This window comes from Sapajus apella, unplaced genomic scaffold (assembly GCF_009761245.1).
Source record: "Sapajus apella isolate SASKATOON/1434 unplaced genomic scaffold, GSC_monkey_1.0 scaffold66, whole genome shotgun sequence".
NCBI lineage: Eukaryota > Metazoa > Chordata > Mammalia > Primates > Cebidae > Sapajus > Sapajus apella.
The window spans coordinates 4,141,619-4,166,215 of NW_022437006.1; the positions used below are offsets into that span (position 1 = coordinate 4,141,619).

The 24,597-nt window shown below is 35.2% G+C and overlaps 1 protein-coding gene across 2 annotated transcripts in view; it reads right to left on the reverse strand.

The window, feature by feature from the left end:
- The window catches only part of SLC2A13 (solute carrier family 2 member 13), a 351,790-nt gene that overhangs the window by 273,972 nt on the left and 53,221 nt on the right, over positions 1-24,597 (reverse strand). For both annotated transcript variants that reach the window (XM_032248333.1, XM_032248334.1), the window contains exon 2: positions 14,459-14,618. In XM_032248333.1, the coding sequence (XP_032104224.1) occupies positions 14,459-14,618 (160 nt within the window). The remainder of the gene's footprint in view (positions 1-14,458; positions 14,619-24,597) is intronic.

Below are 24,597 nucleotides of genomic sequence, written 5' to 3' on the forward strand. Positions count from 1 at the left end.
TTAAGAGCATTACTGTTAAAAGAGCTTACTACTAGTTAAAATACCTCATGTGTAAAGGGTAAATTTGTACTTCTCATTTTGAACACTGTACCAAACTAAAGTTTTGTTTAATGTTTCTTTAAGTATGTAAATTTTTCAAGCAGGAAAACAAGAAGGTGGGTATTAAAAAAAAAAAAAAAAACCATTAGGAGCAAAAATATTCACTTGAAAGATTTTAAAGGATTTGATCCTTTTAAAGTATTGTATATGATGAATATAATAAATCTAAAGTTGCTTTTTCTTTATTTTTCAATCTCTGCACCCCAAAAGTTTCCCCAAGCCTCTCCTGAGGAAACTGTACAGGAGTGAGCAGTTATGTTCTGCATTCGTGTTCAGTTTCTTTCCCTTCTTCCTTATGTTCCTGTTCATCTTTAAATTCCCAAATGACATGAAAAGTTTGCCAACGCCTTACACTGGAAGATCTATATGATCTGTGGTTTTAACTGCAGGTCAAGTTGTAATGGAAAAACTATCCTCGTTAAGGGAAGTTTATTACAATGCATTATATATTTTAAAAACATGCAATTGTTTTTATAGCCCTCGAGCAGCTGAATTCTACCAAGGGAAGACACTTTTCACTTTGAGAGGCACAGTAAAGGTTTTCAGACACCACACTCATTTAGCCGGTTATCCTCCCAACAGGCCATGAGAGCATTAAGGTACAGGTCAACTATCACTTCCTTACTGGTTTCCCAACTTCATGTTGTCAAAACTATGGTTCCAAGCAAAATAACCACCTCATACTTTTTAGTCACAGATAATCTTGATACTTTCTGAAACACTAAGATTGGCTCACTGATAATCTCTGAAATGTCAACCTGAGTACAGTGAGGCTTTTTAGCAAATTCTCTAATAATATCCAATACCGTCTTAAAATAAACTGAGAAAAAACAAATGAAAAAACTGTAACCGTGATTCCAATTAGGTTTTATTGCCACTGTCTTCTAGTTTGAACTTTTGCTATTGATTAACAAATCATGTCCATGTTAGTCCATTCTGAATAGCTCAGAGGAATATTATAAAATTCTACAGCTTCAAGTTGGCATCCTTTCACATATAACTATAAAGTAAACTGCAAATCTTTTTTTTCCTGCAATAGTTCACTGGAAATAAAAAGGGTTGGTAATTAGAATCAGTAGATTCTTTGAAAACATTACCTAATGAAGATGTATTGTGTTTACTTGGAAAGCTAAGCCTGAATTCCTTGTGATTTCTCTGAGCTGTTACTCAGCTATTTACCCAGCAAACATCTCCTGAATGTATGTTAAATGCCGAGCACTAAAGCTAATCACTGAGCATCATGAATAAACTTTCCCAGAGATAGCATCCCCTGAGCTGGAACTTTCCAGTGATAAATAGGACAGTGAAACATTTCCCTTAAAAAAGGACAACTCAAACCCCTTCAACCTCATCCAAGACACTGTGCCCTCAGCCCTACATCCAGAGCTATCCAACTACATTGTTTAATGTTTCAATGCATTTTGAATTTTTCATATGCCGAAGGAATGAACAATCACGAGTGACGTATTTGCTAAAAGATCTCTATCCCTGGATTTACAAAAGAAACAGTCATCATTATTGATCAATAACAAGATATTTACACGATAACATGGTCATGAAACATAAATTATGATTTATGTAATATGTTTCTACTTAATGCAGAAGTTTTAGATGCAAACAGATAACACTGAATTTAGTCACTTGCTAGAGTTATGTTACAGCAACTTACTTGATAACATATTTTTAAACTTTAGTTCATGTTTCGCAAGTCTATTTTAGCAGGAAAAAAAAAACATTGCCACATTGAGATCCTAGACTGGAAAGTTACTTTTCCTCTGCCACCATGGGCAATGTAAACATGCACATTGATAACTGATACACTTGATAATCAGATGGCAGTGAGAGGATAAACATAAGACCACGGCTCAAGGTACATAAGATAAATTTCAATGTACATAATTGGAATCTCTCAAGTTAGAAGCAGGTAATATATGATCCGAAATGATCAACTCCTGTGTTACTCAGAGAAAGATTCTGTGTAAACTGTAAACAAACAAATCATCATTGCCAGGTAAATAAGCATAACAAAATATTAACTCTACCTACATAGCTTAGGAGAAGACTCCCGCAAGTAAATTAATATCAGTATATAAGTGGCTTGGCCAGGGTTATTTAAAATGTCATGATTATAGCAGAAGAACCAAAATATGTTCTGATAGAATGTGATATTGTTTAAATCAATGAATGGGGCATTTTGCACAAATATTAGGTAGTTTTAAACTGTATGGTAAAGTATGTTAAGATCTGCACAAAATTCACAGTACTGTTGCTGAAAATAATGTACACACTTCTTAAATAGACACATATCCTTTTCTCCCCCACCAACCTCTGAGAATCATCCAGGAAAAGCTCTAGGCTAGGGAGTATAGAGAAACAGTAACTTCAACAGACGTCCCTTGATTCAAGTACAGTAACCTATACTCTAGTAATCATCCAACAAAATAGGATTACTTAACTGCTATCATGGGGCTTTAGGCCCAGGGTAGGTGGAGTAAGTAAAGGAGTTATTCCAACAGGAGCCATTAAAAAAATTTCTTGCAGAAACATTTATATTATTCATTGGCCAAGGCAGAACAGGAATATAACAGGGAAATCTACCATGGGATTGAAATTAATTTATTTTTTAGGTAAAATTTATATACAAGAAAATCCAAATATCCTAAGTGTACCCATTCTAAATTTTAAGAAAATATGCACACCCTTGTAACCACTATCCCAATCAAGAAAGAGAACATTTCCATAATTCCAGGAAATTCTCTCGTACCCCTTTTCCATTCAATTTCCATTGCGATAGACAACCACTGATCAAATTTCTGTCCCCATAGCTTATTTTGTACATTGATTAACTTTGCAGGGAATCATGGAAATGTACTGTTTTGTGCCTTGTTTCTTTTAATCAGCACAATGTTTTAAAAATTCATTCATATGGTTGTTCCTTCTATTTCAATGATTCGTTATCTACTGTTACCAGACTGTCTTGATTACTTTAGCGTTATAGTAAGTCTTGAAATTAGACAGTGAATTCTCCAACTTTGTTATTTGAAATAGTTTAGCAATTCTAGGTCCTATGATTTTCCATAAAAATTTTTTGGAATCAACTTTTCTGGTTGATGAATGTAAGCGATAATACTGGATATTTTTGCCTAGCAACCAGTCATAAGAGAAAGCATCATTTTTTTCACCGAGAATAAAGCTGGCTGCAATTTTTTTGTGTGGATGTCCTTTTCTATTCTGGTCTGCTGAAAAGTTTTATCATGAACGAATGTTATTCTCTCAAATATTTTCTCTGCATATACTTAGATGATCATATAAGTTTGCCTCCATTGAATAATTTCAATATGGTGACTTCCAGAGATTATTTTTCTATATGCTAAACCAATCAATCTTCCTGGGTCATGATTTATTCCCTTTTTACATACTGCTTGATTCAGTCTTACTAATTTTTTGTTAAGGATACTTTTTGGTCTGTGTTCATGAAATTGGACTAGAATTTTCTTTCTTGTAACAACTCAGGCCATAATATTAGGATTATGCTGGCTTCAAAAACCTTATTGAGAAGTGTCTCCTCTACCTTTGTTTTCCTCAAGTTTTTGTTTAAGGATGAAGCTATTTCTTCCTTAAATGTTTTATAGAATTCACCAGGGGCTGGGTGCAGTGGCTCATACCTGTAATCTCAGCACTTTGGGAGGCTGCGGTGGCTGGATTGCTTGAGCTCAGGATTTCAAAACCAGCCTAGGCAACAAGGTGAAACCCCATCTCCACAAAAAATATAAAAATTTGCCAGGTGTGGTTGTGTGTGCCTGTGGTCCCAGCTACTCAGGAGGTTGAGGTGGGAGGATCCCTTGAGCCTAGGAGGTCCACGCTGTAGTGAGCTGTGATCATGCCACTGCACCCCAGCCACTTGAGTGCCAGAGTGAGACTCCGTCAAAGAAAAAAAAAAATCTATATGGGCCTGGAATTTGCTTTGCAGACAACTTATTAACAATGATTTAGCTTATTTAATAAAATAGGAATACTCATCTTTTCCATTGTATGTCCATTTCTGGTAAGTTATAATTGTCAAGGAAATGACCATCTCATCTAAGTAGGTAAATTTATTGGCAAAAAGTTGTTCACAGTATTCCTTAATTATCCTTATAATGTCCATAGAAATGACATGCCCTCTTTTATTCTTGATATTGATAATTTGTACTTTATTTTTTTTCTTCTTAATCAGTTAATCAGTCATAGCCAGTTTATCAATTTTATTAATCTTTTCAAAGAACCAACTGTTACACTGACTTCTGCTCTTATCTTTATTATTTCATTCTTTGTTTTGTTTGGGTTTAATTCGCTCTTATTTTTCTAGCTTCTTAACATGAAACTTAGATCACTGACTTTAAACCTTTCCTCTTCTCTACTGTAATCACTTTAAGGTACATACTTTCATCTGAGCACTGCTCTAGCTGGATTTCACAAATTTTAATATATTGTATTTTCTTTCCATTCAAAGCTATTTTCCAATTTTCCCTCTGATTTCTCCTTAGACCCATGAATTATTTAGAACATGCTATTTTAATTTACAAATATTTGCAACTTTTTCTGGCTATCTTAATTGTTACTGGTTTCTAATTTAATTCCACTATGGTCAGGGGACATATATTTTATGTATTCAATATAATAAATTGTTAACATTGATTTTAGACCCCATGATATGAATAATTCTGGAGGCTGTCTAATGTAAACTTGAAAAATAATGTGTAAGGCTAGGTGTGTTGGCTCAAGCCTTATAATCCTAACACTTTGGGAGCTTGAGGCAGGTGGATCACTTGAACCCAGGAGTTTGAGATAAGCCTGGCCAACATGGCAAAATCCTGTCTCTCAAAAAAAAAATAATAATAATAAGGGGCATGGTGGCATGTGCCTCTTGTCTCAGCTACTCAGGAGGCTGAGGCGGGAGGGTTGCTTGAGCCCGGGAGGTTGAGGCTGCAGTGAGCCATGTTCATGCCACTGCATTCCAGCCTGGGTGACAGAGCAAGGTCCTGTCTTAAAAAGAAAAGAAAAGAGGAAAAAAAGAAAAATAATACGTATTGTCGGGTGTAGCAGTCTACAAATGTCAATTTTGACAAGGTACTTATTAGTATTGTACTGCTTTTTTACAACCTCTTTTATCTAGTTGTTCTATCATTGTTTAAAAAAAAAAGTTAAAAATTCTGCAAAGCTGGATTTGCTATTTTTTATTGTGGTAAAATATAAATAAAAATTACCATTTTATCCATTTTTCAGTATACAGCTCTAAAGCATTAAGTGCATTCACACTGCTGGGTAACTACCAACTGATAATTTTTGCTTCATGTATTTTGAAGCTCTCTTACTAAGTAAACTACACATTTAGTATCATTATTATTTCTGATGACTTGGCTCCTTTGTCATTATAAAACGTCCTTCTTTATCTCTGCTAGTGCTGTATCTCTAGAAGTCTACTTTGTGTGACTATTAATATAGCCGCACCAGCTATCGTATACTTACTTCTGTATCCTGTATCTTTTCCCAATCTTTCACTTTCAACCTGTCAAATAGCATTAAAGTATGTCTCCTTTAGACAATGTAAATCTGAGTCACATTTTCAGTGTACAATAATTTTTTACATTTAATGTATTTATTACCATAAATGGGTTTTAGATATACCATTTTGTTATTTGTGTTATCTCTCATTTATTCCTATGTTCTTAATTTATTGCATTTATTCAGCTTATCCAAACATTGTAAGTATTCCATTTTAATTTTAATTTCCATAATCTTTTTGTAATATATTCTAGTTGTTTTTCTACAGATAAAAACATGCATCTTTCACTTATCAATCTACCTAGAGATACTACTGCGCCATTTCACAAATGTATAATTCCATTTACTGCCCCCAAACTTTTTGCTATTATCATAAAATTGAGACGAAGGTACAGAGATATCCCATATACTTCCTGCCCCACAAATGCACAGCCTCCCTGATTAGCAACATTTTCCACCAAAGTGGGGTATTTGTTGCAAGTGATGAGTCTATATTAGCATATCATTATCACCCATAGTCCAAAGTTTATATCAGGTTTCATTCTTGGTGCTGTATAGTTCATAGGTTTGGACACATGTATAATGACACGTATCTAGCATTACAGTATAATAAAGAGTATTTTCACTATCCTAAATATCTTCTATGCTCCATACATTCATACATTCTGTCCATGGTTTATAACAGCCATCTTCAGGGGAAGTAGACTTGTACAAAGTACTCTGCCATTTATCAAACCATGTTTACATTTCCTTGGAAAAAAATCAAATAACTGAAGGTGAGAGCAATTTTTTTTTGCCAGCTTAAATGCAGAATATAAAGACTTAACCTAAAACATTCTAAAGATAACAGTAAGCAATATCTAATAGCACTGAAAAGTTTGTAAGAATGTTCACTACTACTAACTCATCTGATCCTCTAAATAACATTGAATGACTGCTGGAACACCAGCTATGTGAAAATATTAGAGCTTAGATAAATTAATTCATATGCTGTGAAAGCAAGTCTTAAACATATTCTTCCCACCACACTGTAATATCTTTATGACAAACAGTCTTATTTATATCTTCAGCACTAAGGTATTTACTTTTGGGGGTTTTTTTTGAGACACGGTCTCACTCTGTAACCTAGGCTGCAATGCAGTGGCGCAATCTTGGCTCACTGCAACCTCTGCCTCCCAGGTTCAAGATTCTCCCACCTCAGCCTCCTTAGTAGCTGAGATTACAGGCGTGCACCACTACATCTGGCTAATTTTTGTATTTTTGGTAGAGATGGGGCTTCACCATGTTGGCGAGGCTGGTTTCGAACTCCTGAGCTCAGGTAATCCACCTGCCTTAGCCTCCCAAAGTGCTGGGATTACAGGCGTGAGCCACGACACCCGGCTGGTATTTACTTGCAATCAGACTGTTTGCCACCAATTAATACATGTGTTATCTAAATCCAACATTCTTAAAATGGCCAATGCATAGTTATATTCTTAAGATAGTGACTGACTCATATTCCATATTTCATATAGAGCCAAGTACTACTGATCTATTAGCATGAAATTATAACAGGACAGTCTCCAGCATGAATTTGTTTAGAAATAATATCCCCTTTTGCCGGGCGCGGTGGCTCACGCCTGTAATCCCAGCACTTTGGGAGGCCGAGGCGGGTGGATCACGAGGTCAAGAGATCGAGACCATCCTGGTCAACGCGGTGAAACCCCATCTCTACTAAAACTACAAAAAAATCACCTGGGCATGGTGGCGCGTGCCTGTAATCCCAGCTACTCAGGAGGCTGAGGCAGGAGAATTGCCTGAACCCAGGAGGCGGAGGTTGCGGTGAGCCGAGGTCGCGCCATTGCACTCCAGCCTGGGTAACAAGAGCGAAACTCCCTCTCCAAAAAAAAAAAAAAAAATCCCCTTTTAAATATCACTCTGAGAAGCATCTTACTGACATGGATTTTAAAATTATAAAATATTATCAGGGAGAGAGGCTCATCAATTCATTCATCTAAAATTAATATTGATTTTTAAAATATTTTGAGGCTTTCAATAAACCCAAAACTAATGTGTTATGAAAGTGAGCGCAAAGGATTTCAAGTTCCATCCACACCCACCAAAGGCTGGCCTTTCCACTTCACCCCCAAACTCTCAGATGATCATTATAGCCCTCCTCCTAGCTGCTCTAACATCTCACTCTTTTCCAAACATGACTGGCTCTTTCAGATGACAGGGCCTTCGAAGATTACATTTCACCCAGAATTTCCCTCTCCCTCACTGTACCTGGAATTCTTTTATTCAAAAAGTCAGCTCAAGTATCTTTCTGTTGTGAGGCTAGGTTATTCACTCCTCTTAGGAACTCCCATAACACTATATCCATCATTTAATTAACAGGATGAAAAAACGTCTCTCCTACATTAGGCCATTAAAGGCTTGAGGAAAGGAGCACTTCTTATTCATCTCTCCACCTCTAATATTAAATACAAGAGTAGTGTGCAAAAAGTGTCAAGAAACTTTTTTTTTAATAAAAGACTGAATCATTTCCACACCAACTGATGACTCCAAATGTATAACCTCACCCCTGTACCTTGGCAGCAGCCTCATAAATAGGTTTCTTAAATCCACCCAAGAGCCAAGGGTCCCAGTTAATTCTAGGCATCACTGCCATAGTCATCTTTGACTCCTATCATGGCACACTCTGCTAAAAAAAATAATAAATTCCCTTTATCTGTAGGTAGAAGTTGGACTTGAATTCATAGACCACTAGAATCCAGCTTCAGCCTCTCATGTAAATCACCACTGTAGTCTCAATCCTCCCTGATCCTATCCTCTTCTGTTCTATACTCTGCCTCCCATATCCACCTGTATAAACCTGAGTCCCACTAATTCTTCAAAACTTAGCAAGTCTCACATAGTGCATGAGTCAGCCTCAGGATATTCAGGAAAATGTCCCCTATAGTGGTTGCTAGGACTAGTATTTTGTATTTCTCATTCAATACCTATATCACATCAATTAAATGATGAAGCATGAAAATGTCCAGCACAACCAAACATTTAACAAATGGTTGTCCATAGTTTAGTGAGGTGGAATAAGATAAGCCTGGTTTTTTTTTTTTTTTTTTTCCCAAAAAGAAAGTAAATCTAGAAATAAGATGAGTAAAAATCAGCATAAAACAGAAAAATTTAGCCTCTCTGTATATATACCTATCCCTATTAATACAAATCACGTGATGATTATATACTTGTAAACACAGAAATACTCATTTGAAAAACAGCATTAAAAAAAAGAATGAAAGTTTTCAGGTTCCTATGGAGGTATATTCTTTTGAAGGAGACAAATTTTCAATTTTCTTTCTCTTAATTTTTATGCTCAGTGAGATACATGTATGATTAATAATTTAATTTTCAGCTATGTACGAAGTGTGTGTGAATATATAGATATATATATATATATATATATCCCTCTGTATAAATTAATAATTTGGCATTTGGGGTTATAATCAATATCTTTTTATGTTGATTAAGAGTCCCTTCCCGAGAGCCCTGTCAATTTCAGCTCAGTTCAATAAACATTTACTGAATATTTACTATATTCTAGTCCTTCCTAGATCTAGAAATGAGTAAAAGGTCAATGAAATTCAGGAATTCCAAAATGAAGAGGAGATCGAAAAATAAGCAAGTAGTTCAAAATAACATGGTGAGTATAAAAATGGAGCTTTGTACAAAGTATTATGAAAAGACAAAGGAACCGGGTTTCCATGATACACAGGCAGAGACTTATAGGATGAAGATGAGCTGGATCAGAAACCCAGGAGCTAGACCAGAAACCAGGATAGGGTAGGGAGACACTACAGGCAAAATTAGCATAAAAAGGAAAAAAAATCCCTAAAAACATGACCAAGCAAGATGTGGTTGGTTTATAAGCATGGAGATTACATAAAGCAGGGTGGGAGTTAACACTAGTTGGAAATATCCTTAACAGCATGCATGGATTGGGTACTACAAGCCATGATAAAGAATTTGATTTTTTTTTTTTCCAGCAGGAAATAGACAGACTTGAAACATTTTACTAGTGGCATGGCCAGATAAGTGTTCTAGGCAGATAATTTTGATGGCTAAGTTCACTTACTATATATTTATTGAAAGACTGTTATAAGCCAGGATTTAACTAAGCAATTTTTAAAAAGGATATCTTTGGTTGCTTGAAGCGTAGAGAGTAAATCTATGTTCATGAAGTAAGATAAACAAGTATTAGCAAAGGAGCCTGGCATGGTGATTCACACCTGTAATCCCAGCACTTTGGGAGGCTGAGGCAGGCAGACCACTTGAGGTCAGGAGTTTGAGACCAGCCTGGCCAACATGGTGAAACCCCATCTCTACTAAAAACACACAAAAGATTATATATATATATATATATATATATAATATATATATATATATATGCAAAGAAACAGTGATAGAACTTTATCATTAATATTAACTATCGAAACATCTCTGCCATCTTTATCAACACTACAATATATTAGGAAAAAACAAGTCATCCTTATCACTATTACTCATTAGAAAAATGCAAATCAAAACCATAATGAGATGCCACTTCACACTCACTAGGATGACTGTAATCAAAAAAGACCACAAATGTTTACTAGGACATAGAAAAATTGAAACCCTCATACTTTGCTTGTGGGAATGTAAAATAATACAGCCACTCTGGAAGCAGTCTGATCAGTCCTCAAAAAGCTAAATAACAGTTTATGATCTGTATTTAGTCATATGACCTAGCAATTCCACTGCTAGGTGTATATCCAAGAGAAATAAATGCCTATGTCTATCCTAAAATTTGTACACAAATGTTCATAGCATCATTATTATGATGGCCCCAGAAGGTTAACAATAACCATAAACTGATGAACAGATAAACAAAATGTGGTATGTCCACATTATTATTTGTCATCAAAAGAAATGAAGTACTGACACACACTATAATTTAGATGAGCATTGAAAACTTGCTAAGTGAAAGAAGTCAGTCATAAAGAACCACATATTCATATATGAAATATACAGAATATATAAACCTACAGAAACACACAGTAGATTAATGGCTGCCTAGATGTGGGACAGTTTGCGGGGTAAGGGGGTGATGGCTAAGGAGTGCGAGGTTTCTTTTTAGGTGATTAAAATGTTCTAAATTTGATTATGGCAATGGTTGTATAGCTCTGTGAGTATACTAAAAGCCATTTAATTGTACAATTTAAATGGATAAGTGAAATGGTACATGAAGTTAAATAAAAACAATAAAGTTTTTATTTAAAGAATCAAATCTTGAACAATATTTTCAAAATTCTATTTCCCCTTTCTTCATGAAGCCAGATGGTATCCTTCCCAGTACATAATGTACTATGACACTCAAGTGCCAGAAAAATGCCAACATTGAATCTGTTACTGGCAATTATTTTTTCTAGAAAAAGTAAACTTCCAGTTGTTCAGCAGAAAACAATATTTCTATGATATGTAAACAGTAAGACAACAGAAATTTTGACCCATCTGGCATAAAAGGTGAACTATAATGTTTCTACAACATCAAAATCTAAAATGCTTTTCTATCAATCAATTTCATCTTCCATCTGTCTTAACCCAATCACTAGTGTAAAAATTATCAATAATTAGGGCTGTTAGATTATACACTTTTGAAAGCAAAACCATGAGGAAGAAAGGAGTTAGCTTTTGAAAAAGAAGACTTGAATCTAATCTCTGCCAAGGACAAGTAACAGCCACGTGGTCTCAGCCAAATATTTAACTTCTCTGAGCATCAAGTTTTTAATCTGCAAAATGGGAATAATACCAGTTCCACTAACCTGTCAAGATTTGGGGTAGGATCAAATGGTATTTGCTACCAGACTCTGAAACTGTTCGTCAATAAAATGCAAAGCCAGTAAATATGGGACACTGGATATTGTATTACAAAATTAAATATTAGTAACTTAAAGTGGAGTTTTAGAAGCAATAAAGTCAAAAAGGGAAATAAAAAAATTTAATATTCAAATTATTTGAAGACTGTGGACATCTAAAATGAAGATATACAAAAATATAAGTATGAGAAAGAAATTTTACATGACATATTTACATGTACATTTTCCTTAGAATTTTTGAAACATATTGGTATAATGATGAATTATCTATTGTTATAATTATGAATAGGTTATCATTGTTGGAAATTCCAGAGTTTAAAGTTAATACTAAGGTAGCATTTCAATTTTTATTTGCTTATAACCACATACCTATTAGCCTAGGAGTCAGATGAGATAAATATACTGATAAGGATACTAAATAACAGAAGACAGTAAAAGAGAAAATTCACCTAAAAAAAGGAAACATGTTTGCATGTATATATAATTACATGTGTATTCATGCAAACAAGGAATTGGATTCAAAACAATCTGGTTGTTAACATCTTGGTCTATATATAAACCCAAGTTAGTCTTCCCATACTTTTATTTTTTTACCCCTGGACACTCCAATATTGCTAGAAAAATAAACACAAGCACGCTAATTATTTGGCTTTACTGCAAATATATGTCTCCAGCTTCAGCTGGGATTCCATGATTACTTGGAAATCATGTGTTGTCTCTAGTCTTTTTTCCTTCTCATACTTCCCACAGCAGCTATACACTTTAAATCTTCTTTTCTCTGGGCCTCTGCTCTACCACCTCAAAGCACCATTCTTGCCAATAAAGAAAACAGATGCCATAGAATGTTGATTTTCTTTCAGCCTTTCTTACAACAATATCTATAGTAGCACCCATCCTTCATTCATTAGAACAGCAACTAACAACGTGATGCTTCATTTATTATCTGCCATGTGCAAAGCGTTAGGCTGAACACTTTGCATATAATAAGTAATTTGGATCCTACAATAAGCTTGTAAGTGTTTTTGGTTCTACTTTATAGAAAAGTGAAGCTCAGAGGGGCTAACTGACTTGTTCGAGGTTCATAGCTAATCAATGGTAAAAAACAGATTTGAATCCAGGTCTGTCTATGTTGTCTCCTTGCCTCTGAAAATGGGTTTCAGGCTCGTCCCAACATTTCCACTTTTACACAGCAACACCACATTCATAAATGTATTGTCACTACAGTGTGACCTTTCTCTTTCCTAATCAGGACTGAGAAAAGACTTCTTAATTGTTATTCTTAGTGAAAAATGTAGTTTATGCAACTATATATGCTATGATTTGAATATATATCTATATTAGTTACATTAATAAAAATTTTTAACAAAATGCAAATTGATGATTTAGATCTTCCTAAGACATGAAAGTTGAAAGACTGACTTCCACTGCATTTACAAGAAAAACTCAAAATACCAGGTTATGCTGAAAACAGTTACTATCTTTCCTCTTTCTGTTCATCTACTGAGTAGAAAACAAACAAATAAACAAATAAGATTTCCCACTTCGTTTAGTAACATCTACAGACACAACCACCATTTTTAACAACTGTGTCCTCCCTTAATGGTCCTTACAAATCTAGGCCCTCACTAGCCTCAAAGAGTTTTCTCACATGACTTTTAATTAAAACTCCACCAGTTTAGGTCTTTAATGTCTCATCCAAGCCACAACATTTATCATGCTTCTTACACAGACATTTAATTCCCTGGGACCACATCACATTGCACCCTTTTTCATTTTCTTTCTTTTTTTTTTTTTGAGACCAAGTCTTGCTCTGTTGTCTAGGCTAGAGTGCAGTGACGCAATCTTGGCTTACTGCAACCTCTGTCTCCCGGGTTCAAGCAATTCTCCTGCCTCAGCCTCCCAAGTAGCTGGGATTACAAGTGCATGCCACTGCACCCAGCTAATTTTTGTATTTTTAATAGAGACAGGGTTTCACCATGTTGGCCAGGCTGGTCTTGAACCCCTGACCTCAAGTGACCTGCCCACCTCGGTCTTCTGAAGTGCTGGGATTACAGGTATGAGGCACCGTGCCAAGCCCACACCCTTTCATCTTCTACTGTTGAGGATTAACATCAACACCGTAAAAGCCATGCAAGCAAGGGCTTGAGTTTATCTTGTTGAATATTCTATTCCCCAGTACCTACAGAGAAGTAAATGCTGAATAAGTATTTGTTCTAATAAGCAGAGGCAAGAAAACAAGTTAAGCAATATTGTATAACCTCTACTACCTTCTAATACAATTTCTCTGGAACAGTTATATGAGTACTATAAAGATATCAAAATCCACAGCCCATAATATCTTTAAGCTTTAATATAAGATTTTGTTTTAATAATAGTTTGTATTTATTTAAAAGCAGTTTTAAAGCCACTTTTGTCATTTATTGATTCAAAATAAGCCAAATATCAAGGAATAATTTGTGTATTTTAAACTCACATGTAACTCTTCTTAGAGCTAAATTTTTATCTTTAAAGTCTAGGTTTCTTTCAGATCAGAATGTAGCTTCCAAAATGCAAAAAGGATGTTAGTTATATCTGCAGTTCATAAACAGCTTGTCAATCATTGTAGAATTCATGAGCTCCATACATATTTATCACTGCATTCATTTTTAAACAAATATTGTGAAAGAGTGCACACAGTGTGAGAAATGTCACCTAAATGCTAAAAAAGGCCTGTAAATATCAATTCTTAATGGTAGGTTCCTTGTCTATCATCAAAATAAATATCAGCCACTTGTCCACTTTCAATTTTGCTGAATGCCACCTACTTACAAATTAGCTATAATGATTCAAAACACACAGTTCTATTTGGACCATGATTTCTCAATTTTCCTCCCCTTCCCCGAAATCATGATTTGAAAAATTAAATGTAAAAAGTATTTACAAACCTCCATCCATCCTTCTGGAGGTAACTGAAGGCTCCATCAACAACACTTGCAAAGAACTGCCCTCCTGTGATGAAGAGGGTATTAATGGTGACTAATCGGCCTCTTAAATTGGGTGGTGAGACCTCCGCAATGTACACTGGCACTGTCATAGAAGCAATGCCTGTAAAAACAATGAAAAGGAAACGTGAGACATTTACTCAAGATTTCTGTTGTTATAAATGCTAATGCTAGATTTAGGCATACACTTATGTATATGGGCAAAGGTTTACCACATATTTAAGTTTTTGTTCTTAACTAATTTGAGGCTACTTCAGACAAGTAAAAATGCATGTAAGATATCATTTTTCTTATTATCACTTGAAAGCCTACAAATGAAAGCACCCTAAAGGCTAAGATAATTTCAGAGTGCATGTAAGTATACTTTATAACTTCTTGAGGACTAAAAATACAAAACAAAATATTCTCTAGATAGAATGATTATGGAAATATTTTTAGTCTATATGGAAATGCAATCAGACAATCGTGAGAATAAAAAATTATCTTAGGATACATATTAACTATTCAAAGACATAATTAGATGCCAGTAAATGCACCAAAACATTTCATTGTTTACTAATAAAAAATTCACATATTAAATCACCTTATTCAACTGGCTGGGTGTACATCTCAGAATAAAAGAGTTTTACAGCTAAGGTATATTTAGTTACATTAGCTTTAAACTTTTTTTCCATCTGAAGTTAATGCAGCATTCTCTATTGCAGTAGTTCTAACTTCACTGATAACCAGAATTACTTATGTGACTTTTTTCTTTAAATAAAGTTGTTCCTACCTCACCCAACGCAGACCTACTAAGTAGAAAACTTCAAAGGTCAGGATGAGTTTGTCTTTTCAAAATTCTCCAGAGGTGATCTTGAGGCTTACTGTGTATTTAGAAACCTAAAGTTCTATAGTACAGAACATTGAACCAATCCAAATTATTTTTTAAAGTCTCCCCCTCTTGTGGCATCTGCAATTTCCATATATGTCTGATTATTTAGACTATTTTAGCATTTAGTATTATTTGGCCTGTTGTATTCATCCTTAACCAAAGGTTGGACATCTATTAATTTGCTGTATCTAATCAATATTCACCAAAGCCTCCATAAAAAAAAATGATTGCCTAAAAAAATTTAATTTTTTTATATCTCTAGATATAATAAATCAATCCTTGGATTAAGCCAGAACATCAATAAAATGAATAAAACAGATCTATATAGAATTGCTTTTAACAAACTGCTTTTTAATGCATTTATGCTGGCAAAAAAAAATAGTTTGTATTGAAGGAATCAGTACTAAGAAACGTGCTGCTGTGTTTTCTTGTACAAGGGCTGCTGAGGGTGCTATTTATTACATTCCATAAAGCAGGAGACATTTCTCTATAGTCTCAGTAACTGCAATAGTTGTGCTTTTCTACAAGTGATTTTTGTTAGTTGAAGGCTAATCTAAATCACAGGGTTTTTTCTTCATTTCCCTTTTAATGTACACAAAGAGGCCTACCTCTACCCAATTTTTTGGACTTCAAGGTATTATTTTGTGACCCAAACTCTCTCCTAATGCCATAACAGTCTGTAATTTGTACTATTATATTTTTCATCTATTTTTATTTGCTTTATTATGTCTTTGAAGAAGGCAAATAAATACATAAATGAACAGAGAAATGAGATTTATTTAAGTAATACATATTTATTTGGGAAAATTCACTGTATTAGCACATAACTCCGGATAAGTAGTTATTAAATCTGCACACAAGTCAAACCATTTAGTCTCAGAACTAGATACTAATTTCCACCAATGCTACTGTAGTGGCTGTCAATAATTTTATGACTTTGAGTTTCATACAGTAGTAAGCATGTACTAATAGACAAAGAATTAATAAATTATTAATCTACATTGTATTACTTGAATACATATTAACTTAAATGTATTTATTTACAATTAAATCATCACCTAAGCAAATGAAGTTTCCATTTGACTGCTAGCCAATTTAGTAACACAGACCACCTTGAAACGCCCTCATCTGACTTGGAAAAAGGAAGCAAACATCTGCTACAAATGTTGACAAGGTACTTGTATATTCCTTTTAGTTCTCTTACTATTAAAACATCTCAAACTTTCATAAATCAAATAATAATTTATAATTTGGATTTCTTTTTCTGCTTTGGTCTGACTATAAATAGGACTTTGGTTGCTCTCTTTAGACAGAGATCTTACCATGTAGCCACAGAATTGAGTATGGGAATTCAGGACTGTGGTTTTAGGCAACACATGCTCATCAAAAAAAAATAATAATAACCCATAGATTTTACTTGATGGAAATGCAAGTATGTCCTCAGACTCTGATAAAGCTCGATTATTTAAAACACCAGAGCTTTGAAAGTAACACATACTGAAAAAGGGTCAAGACTGAAGACAGATTCACTGGATTTGGAGTTGAAAAGAACCATAAAAGACCTTACTTAAGCTGACTTAACACTGCGACAACTGCCTACACTCAGCAGATATTTTACAGGAACTAATTATCTTACTTAATCATCAGGACATCCCTTTAAAGGGCATGTAATTATCTCCATTTTTCATATCCCAGGTCACACAATGAGTAGGTAGAAGAATCAGAATTTAAAGCAGACAGGAAGATTCTAAAACACAATTAAGATGGCACAAGCTATATGGACTGATCATCATAAATAACGGGAGGCTCTGGAACCAGTGGATTTCAATTCCTGTCTCGCCACTTATCAGCTGGTTAAGTTTGGCAAACTTACTTAATGTTTCTGGGTTTGAAGTTCCTCATCTATTAAATGGGAAGAATAAAAGTAACTCATAGGAGTTGAGAGGATTCAATGAGTCAAGTAGAACACCTAAAATTGTGCCTGGCATAGAGAAGGTAGTTAATAATATCAGCAGTTATTTTTATTCTTATTCTCATCTCTAGTTGTGAAGCATCACCAACTCTTCCTATTCAATTCAACCCATAGTAGGTGACAGAATTATAAGAATGAGTACAAACAAATAAAACAGGGTCCCAGCTATGAAGGAAAGTATATAGAAGACCTACTCACAAAAGCATACAATCCAGAAAATAACTGCAAAATAACATGATAAGGGTCATAATAAAGCTATACACTGGATTCTACTGCGGCATGCTGACAATAATCAGGTGGTGGCTGGAAAGGTTGGGCAGACAATTCTGCATAGAAGAACAGGAGCTTAAAATACATGAAATGGCATGGGGTTTTCCGAGAGATAAATAGAAAATGTGAGAAGGAATATGTGTGCAGATAAGATGTGAGACACAGAGAGCACCCAAGTCTCATGGAAGCAGCAACCATTAAGCAGTATTTGTCAGATGCTAGGTCTGAGCTGGGCACTGTGTTAAGCACTTTGGAGATAGTGCTGTAGGAGAGAGACATGACCTCTGTCCTCATGGAGCTTAGGGTCTGCTAGTCAAACGGAATGGGTCTTATGGTAGGGGAAATGTGAGGAATATCAGGCTATAGCAAAGGGACTGGCCCAGCCTAAGGAGTCAGAGGGGCCTTGAATGAAGTCATGTTTAAGCTGAGATGTAGTAAATGAGTAAGCGAGAGTAGGTTGGAGATAGGGGACAGCTGGGAGGTACTGCAGATCAACTTAGATAAAGGCCTTGAGGCAGAAAGAAATGCATCCTGCTGAGGAAGGGGGACTACGTTTAGAGAAATGGGCAAGGATCAAACACAGTGTAAAGAATCTTAAAGGTGAAATGAAGGGGTTGGTACACAGAAGTCTCTGAATAGGGTAGAAGAGGAAGATGCATGATCAGGTTCACATTTTTAAAGGATCATTCTGGTTGGAGTGTGGAAAATTTATTGCAGGGAAGTAACATGTAAAGTGGCAGCAATGGAGATGGACTGAAATGATGAGATTTGAGAATTAAGTCTTAGGTATCTAGGCTAAAGAGAATATGGCTAGGATGGGAAGATAAGGAGAGAAGGAAGTTGAGAATGATGTTCTGATGTCAGGAAAAAGCAACTAGGAGCATGATGGGCACTTTGTACCGGGATAAGGAGGATTAAAAATTAAGTTTGGGTGCAAGATAACAAAGTCAGGTCATAGAGGAATTGAGTCAGGTGTTTTGTAAAATATAGAAGTAGATAGTAAGTGGCTTGCTTGATGATGTGCTGTGAATATAGATTATTTACATGTGAGTGGTTCTACCCCCTCACTCTTTCCCCTACGCGATAAATAACCTGTCTTCTCCTTTATCCTCAAGGGAGAAATTGGTCTTTGTCAGACTAGTTCTTGGGATTTTATCATGCTGGGCAAAAAAAGGTGGAGAAAAGAAAACATGGGCAAATAATGTGGTTTATAGGGAGAAGCTAAGAGCAAAAAAGGCCAGAAAGCAGTTGGGAATTGGGGTCAGTCTGGAGAAAATGGGAGCCTATAACAAAGGGAGTAAGCCTTGAGTGGCGAAACGAGGAGATGACAGCGAATTTAAGAAATAATGCTGATTTGTAACCTACCTACTATTATATTCTTCAAGAGACATAAGAGCAGTTCAGTCTTGCTATTGCTTTTAGTTGCTGGACTATATTTCTTCAAATGCAACATCAAACTGAGACTTGGCCAGGTGGGGCTTGGGAGTTATACAACTATGTGGAGCTCCAAGGATGGTTCTATGTGGACAATGCCCCTAACTGAAACTATGGAAATGGATAAGATCACTCAATGGCATATGAGAAGAATGCTTAGAATAGAATCCTGAAACAGTCCAACAGCTAAGACCTAGGAGTGGGGAACTGAGAAAGCAGATGACCAGCAAATATCTACCTTTCCTTCCAATACTATGTTATTTTTAAAGTCTTTCTACATTATTGTTTTGTCTTATGTAAAATCATCCTATCAACAGGTGGGTGGGACAGGTATAATTTATTATCCCCCTATAAAAGGTAGTGAAGCCCTGTCCCAGAAACAGGTATAAAGAGATATTCAGAAAGTCACACAGCAAGTTAATGTCAAAATGGGTCCCACGGATCTAGGTCCCCTAACCTTTGTAATGTGTCATTCAAGGGCTGTGATCCTTTGGAAATGTCTCAGAAACATCTCATTTTTGACCTTATTACTTTGACTAGCATACATAAACTTCTAGAAGCAGAAGAGTCTTCTTTCTTTCCTGCCCCTGTTGCCTGCTGAGTGACTTACTGCCCCCAGATGTCATGTTAAAGAGCCTGAACCAATTAGTAAGAAGAATGAAAACTGAATGTGATTAATTGTATGATTTGGGGCTAGACAAGTTTAAACCATAAAACTGCTTTACAAAACTGGAAAAGTAGGAGGATCGGTGCTCAGTCTACTCACATCTGCCCAATACGTACATGTTAAGCACAGACCCTGTTAACTCTCCTTGCTTTTAATAAAAGCAACCCATGCAAACTATAATTTGTGGATTTCTGAACATGAAGCTCACTTTTGGAAAACCTTGGACATGAGGCTATGTCACCCCAAAATCTACTTTCCACTTCAGGGAAACAAATGAAATTTTGTCCCTTGACAAAGCTCATTATTTTAATGAAGGAGGGATGGTTAAGTAAAACTACTGCTTAACTTTAGAGTCTATTTCAAATCACTATTATGTATTTGTGCAGTTCAGCCCTCAATTTATATAAACCACAGAAATATTCAAATAAATGAACAAAAACTTCCCCTGTTATTTCCCTAAAATCTGTCTTAAAGAAAGAAAATATATCAAGGCTCACATTTTTGCTAGGGTACTATTACTCAAAGATAATAATTTGAGATCTTCAAAATGAAGAGTTAAGTGCTTTAAAAATGAATGTAATAAATAATATTTAAATATGATCTAAATATTTAAAGTGCAGGAGAGTCCTACAAAGAGCTTTTGATTTATTTCCTATTCGAATCACTAACCAAATAAAATAAATGCCTGATAAGGAAAAAATAAGTTATTAATAGTCCATACTAAACTCATACATAGAGATTAACATAAGGGGCTGGGCACAGTGGCCCATGCCTGTAATCCCAGCACTTTGGGAGGCCAAGGCAGGCAGATCATGAGGTCAAGAGATAGAGACCATCCTGGCCAACATACTGAAATCCCATCTCTACTAAAATACAAAAATTAATTGGGTGTGGTGGTGCACACCTGTAGTCCCAGCTACTCAAGAGGCAGAGGCAGGAGAATTGCTTGAAGCTGGGAGGCAAAGGTTGCAGTGAGCCGAGATCACGCCACTGCACTCCAGCCTGGCACCTGATGAAAGAGTGAGAGTCTGGTGAAAGAGTGAGACTCTGTCTCAAAAAAAAAATAAATAAATAAATAAAGAAATTAACATAAGGAATACAATGGTATAAATTCCTGTTAACAGCTTATTAGAGTAAACATCACCACCAAAATCCATGTTGGTGTTATTCTAAGTATTTTGAAAAAGCTCAACTTCTTAGAAAATTTCCTACAAGATTATAAGATCTACATCGATGAACACTCATTATCACACTTGGCTTGAGAAGTTACACCAGAAAACTGCATCTCTGACATCGCAGTGCAACCGGATTCACACACTACCACGCTGCCAAGCTGATTCACCATCTCAACAGCACAAAATACTCTGGAGTGCAGAAGTTGGCTTTCAAAAACGGCTGGAAGCCCTTTTAAAGGCCTGAGTCAGAAGTATAAATAATTTCATAACCAAATAGCATTAGAAAATCCTGTTGTGATGAATAAATACCCATGAATCACAGCTGTCTCTCAGCATAAGCCAGGCAGCAACTAATTAGCTTCTTAGAAGCACATCAAGCTACCTTTTAATAATAATGCTTCTTGAACAAGAAGGATTATGATGTTCTAATTTCATTTTGCAAATTATTGCTTTATTATTTCTAAAGAAATAATTTTCATAAAAAGAAACAGAATCTGTTAAAGGGATCAGTATCCCTTGATGTAGTTATTTTGGTTTGGCTATCTTGCTGAGGGCTGATATGTTAACATTTTTCCAAATAATCAGGTATCTACAGTTACCAGGTTGTTAACAATTTAGAATTCAGTTTCTACTTTTTTCCAGTAAGGCTTAAGACACTCAGAAAAGATGCTGGGAACCTTCAAAATGCACAAAATTCCAATAAAAAATGCCTGTAACAGAAAAGTCAGGTTATGAGAAACATTCTCTCTATGGAGATAACTGGAAATATCAATGGTCTACAGGCTTAAATAGCTCTTAATAAATTATTATAAACATGTCATCAACCTTTTAACTCAGTGTGGTCTCCCATGGCCTAAAATGACCACTTTGGTGACATTGTTTGAGAATATTCTATCTGCCTTTGTCCTTTTTCACTGGTAGTATCACAGTAGAGCCTGCATTACATTTGTCTCTCCTAGCAGGACTACAAGCCTGTTAATGGAATGATCGGATTTCACGTATCTTCTGTACTGTAACTTGCCTAAGTGTCAAGCCTAAGGGCACAGAGTAAGTTATTAGTAAAAAGTTACTGATTAGTACTATGGAATGCATACAGAAAACTGTATTTTTTTAAACTAGTGTTAACTGATTGGTTTTAACTGATTGGTTTTCCTAATGATATTCATTAGGGAAAATTTGGAAACTACAGGTAAGAAGTAAAGTGAATAAAAATCTCTTCTACACCCATAGATAACCAGTGTTTACATTTGGTTATAACTCTCAGTATTTTTTCTACAAATCTATAGTTTTCACTTGCACTGCGTTTTCCTCCTCTTTAAAATATTCTTTTCCAAAAAGGGTCTCCAACTTCTTACATAAGCTAGGCAGGTACCACAAATATAAGAGGTCAACTGAGTGGACGATGTTAAGATGCTTGCATAACAGCTAAGGTACAACACATCCCACAGACCAAAAAAAAAAAAAGCCAAACAAAACACATCTCTACAGAGCCACGTACCACAAACCCTGGTTTGGCGTCTTTGTAGTACAAAATCATTTAAAACAACAGTATAATATTCCAATATTAAGATATAACTTATGTAACCATTCCCTTCATAGTCCATGATAGATTCTTACATACACATGAGAACGGGAAGCCCGTAACTTTCAGATATTGAAAGTAAGTTCTGCTTTTTGGAGAGAATATTCATCAATTAAATTAAGTTTAGTATCAGAATAATAGTGTTATAAAGAGAACACCACTGGATGAGACAGGCCAGGGAAAAAAACAGAGAAAGAAAGAGTTTCTTGACAGGAAGTGATGCCAAAATAAGAAACTGATATTCAAGGAATTTCCTAAAATAGACTTAAGAGGTTCTAAATGTAAGGGAATGGTCACTGTATGAAATGGTACATAAGCAGAAGCAATATGCATTTCCACCTGACAAGTGGAATGCACAAAGGTTAATAAGAAATCAATAAGCTTTCCCCAAGGCAGTGAATTTAACAAGCAGCAACATAAGTGGTGCTTTGTCATATTTAACTCTATGTGACATCTAAAGGCAAATGTTCTAAGAACAACAATGTGGCCTAAATCAGAGCTATGAGAATGTGAATCACCTGAATACAGATGATAATTGCATAGGTGTCAATGAAATGCACAAGAAATATGTACAGAATATGACTAGCCCAGGACTAGAATTTAGCTGCAGAAATGCTCATGCAATAAAGGGCTGAGGAGTAAAATAGAAGAAACAATTGAAGGAAATACTAGTGTTGCAAAATAATAAATGAACACAGCCCCCCAATTTTTTCAAGCTGTTCTTCAATATAAGATGATTTGACCTTGCCTGAAAAGCAGAAATGAAGAGCCATGAGGAGGGAAACAAATAAAAAGACAATTAACTAAAATTAAATAGGGAAATGAGTAGCATAAGGAAGGATTGTAAAACACACAAATTTAATAGAACACACAAATAATAAGGAAAGTAAAGCCCATACTGGTGCTAGGATTACAGGCGTGAGCCACCACGCCCAGCCTTGGACATAGTAAAGAGCAGAAATGAAGCTATGTGAAGTCTGAATCAGAAATATGGATCAATTTCATATGCTCTCCGTGATCAGAAAGCAAAGGAAATTGCAATGATAAAAGATATTTTTGACAAAGAAACCATTATAAGGAAAATAAATGGGCTAAGGTATAGGAGCTAAAGTTGGAAACATCCTAGACAATTTTCTGATTTGCAAGGTTAAAAAACATTGATTTTAAAGAACCTGTACGAATGAGGCAGGAAGAAAAAACAGCTTGTCTACAAAGTAATAAAAAGCGGGTAACGTGGAATGCCACAGAGCAACAACTACAGATATTTGAGGGAAAATTATTGTGACTTGAGTATTTTAATATTTTACTTAACATGAACTATAGAAATCCAGCTGAATAAGAACACCACTGAGCATTTACTTAACCATTTTTCCTATGGTTCTATTTTCCTTGTTCTAAGTAACATATTTCTTGAGCTACACTGATAGAATTTCTTGACTTCTCTCATAACCACTTCAAAGCATTAACTGGTCTTTTTCTGTTCTACTATGTGATAACAACGGCTAAGAATTTTACTTAGTTGGAACAATATGCCTGAATTAATTTTTAAACTAAAATTTTAACTAATTTTTTCAATGTACAAAGAGGCACAGATTATAGTGCAACATAATGTTCCCCTTAATTACCAAAGATCTCTATTAATTATTTCCTGTGTCTGAAATTTAGACTGAATGGTCCTGGCCTTTGAATTTTTAAGTGGTAAAAATAAAAAAGCCACCCACCAACAGATTGTATCTTTATCAACCTCTTCTAATATTATCTTTCCATCTAGGGCATATAAATGTCCCTATGCTACCTACACTTGAAAATTTATCTCCAGATAGATAGATAGATAGATTTGCTATATATATTTTACATATAAATATTTAGTAAAATCTTAACCAAGTAAAAATGCAGAAGAAAAAGGCATATTTTTAAGATCTACAAACAATGTCACATAACTTGTTTTCCCAGAGTCTTCAATGATAATCCACGGCAAACATAGTCCTCTAACTGTAGTCAGATTTCCAACGTTTGAGAAGGAACACAGCCAAGCTGGCCTTCACTTTCCCTTATTTTATTAGACTACCAAATAAGGTATTATTTTCTACATGCATACCTTTTGCACTTGA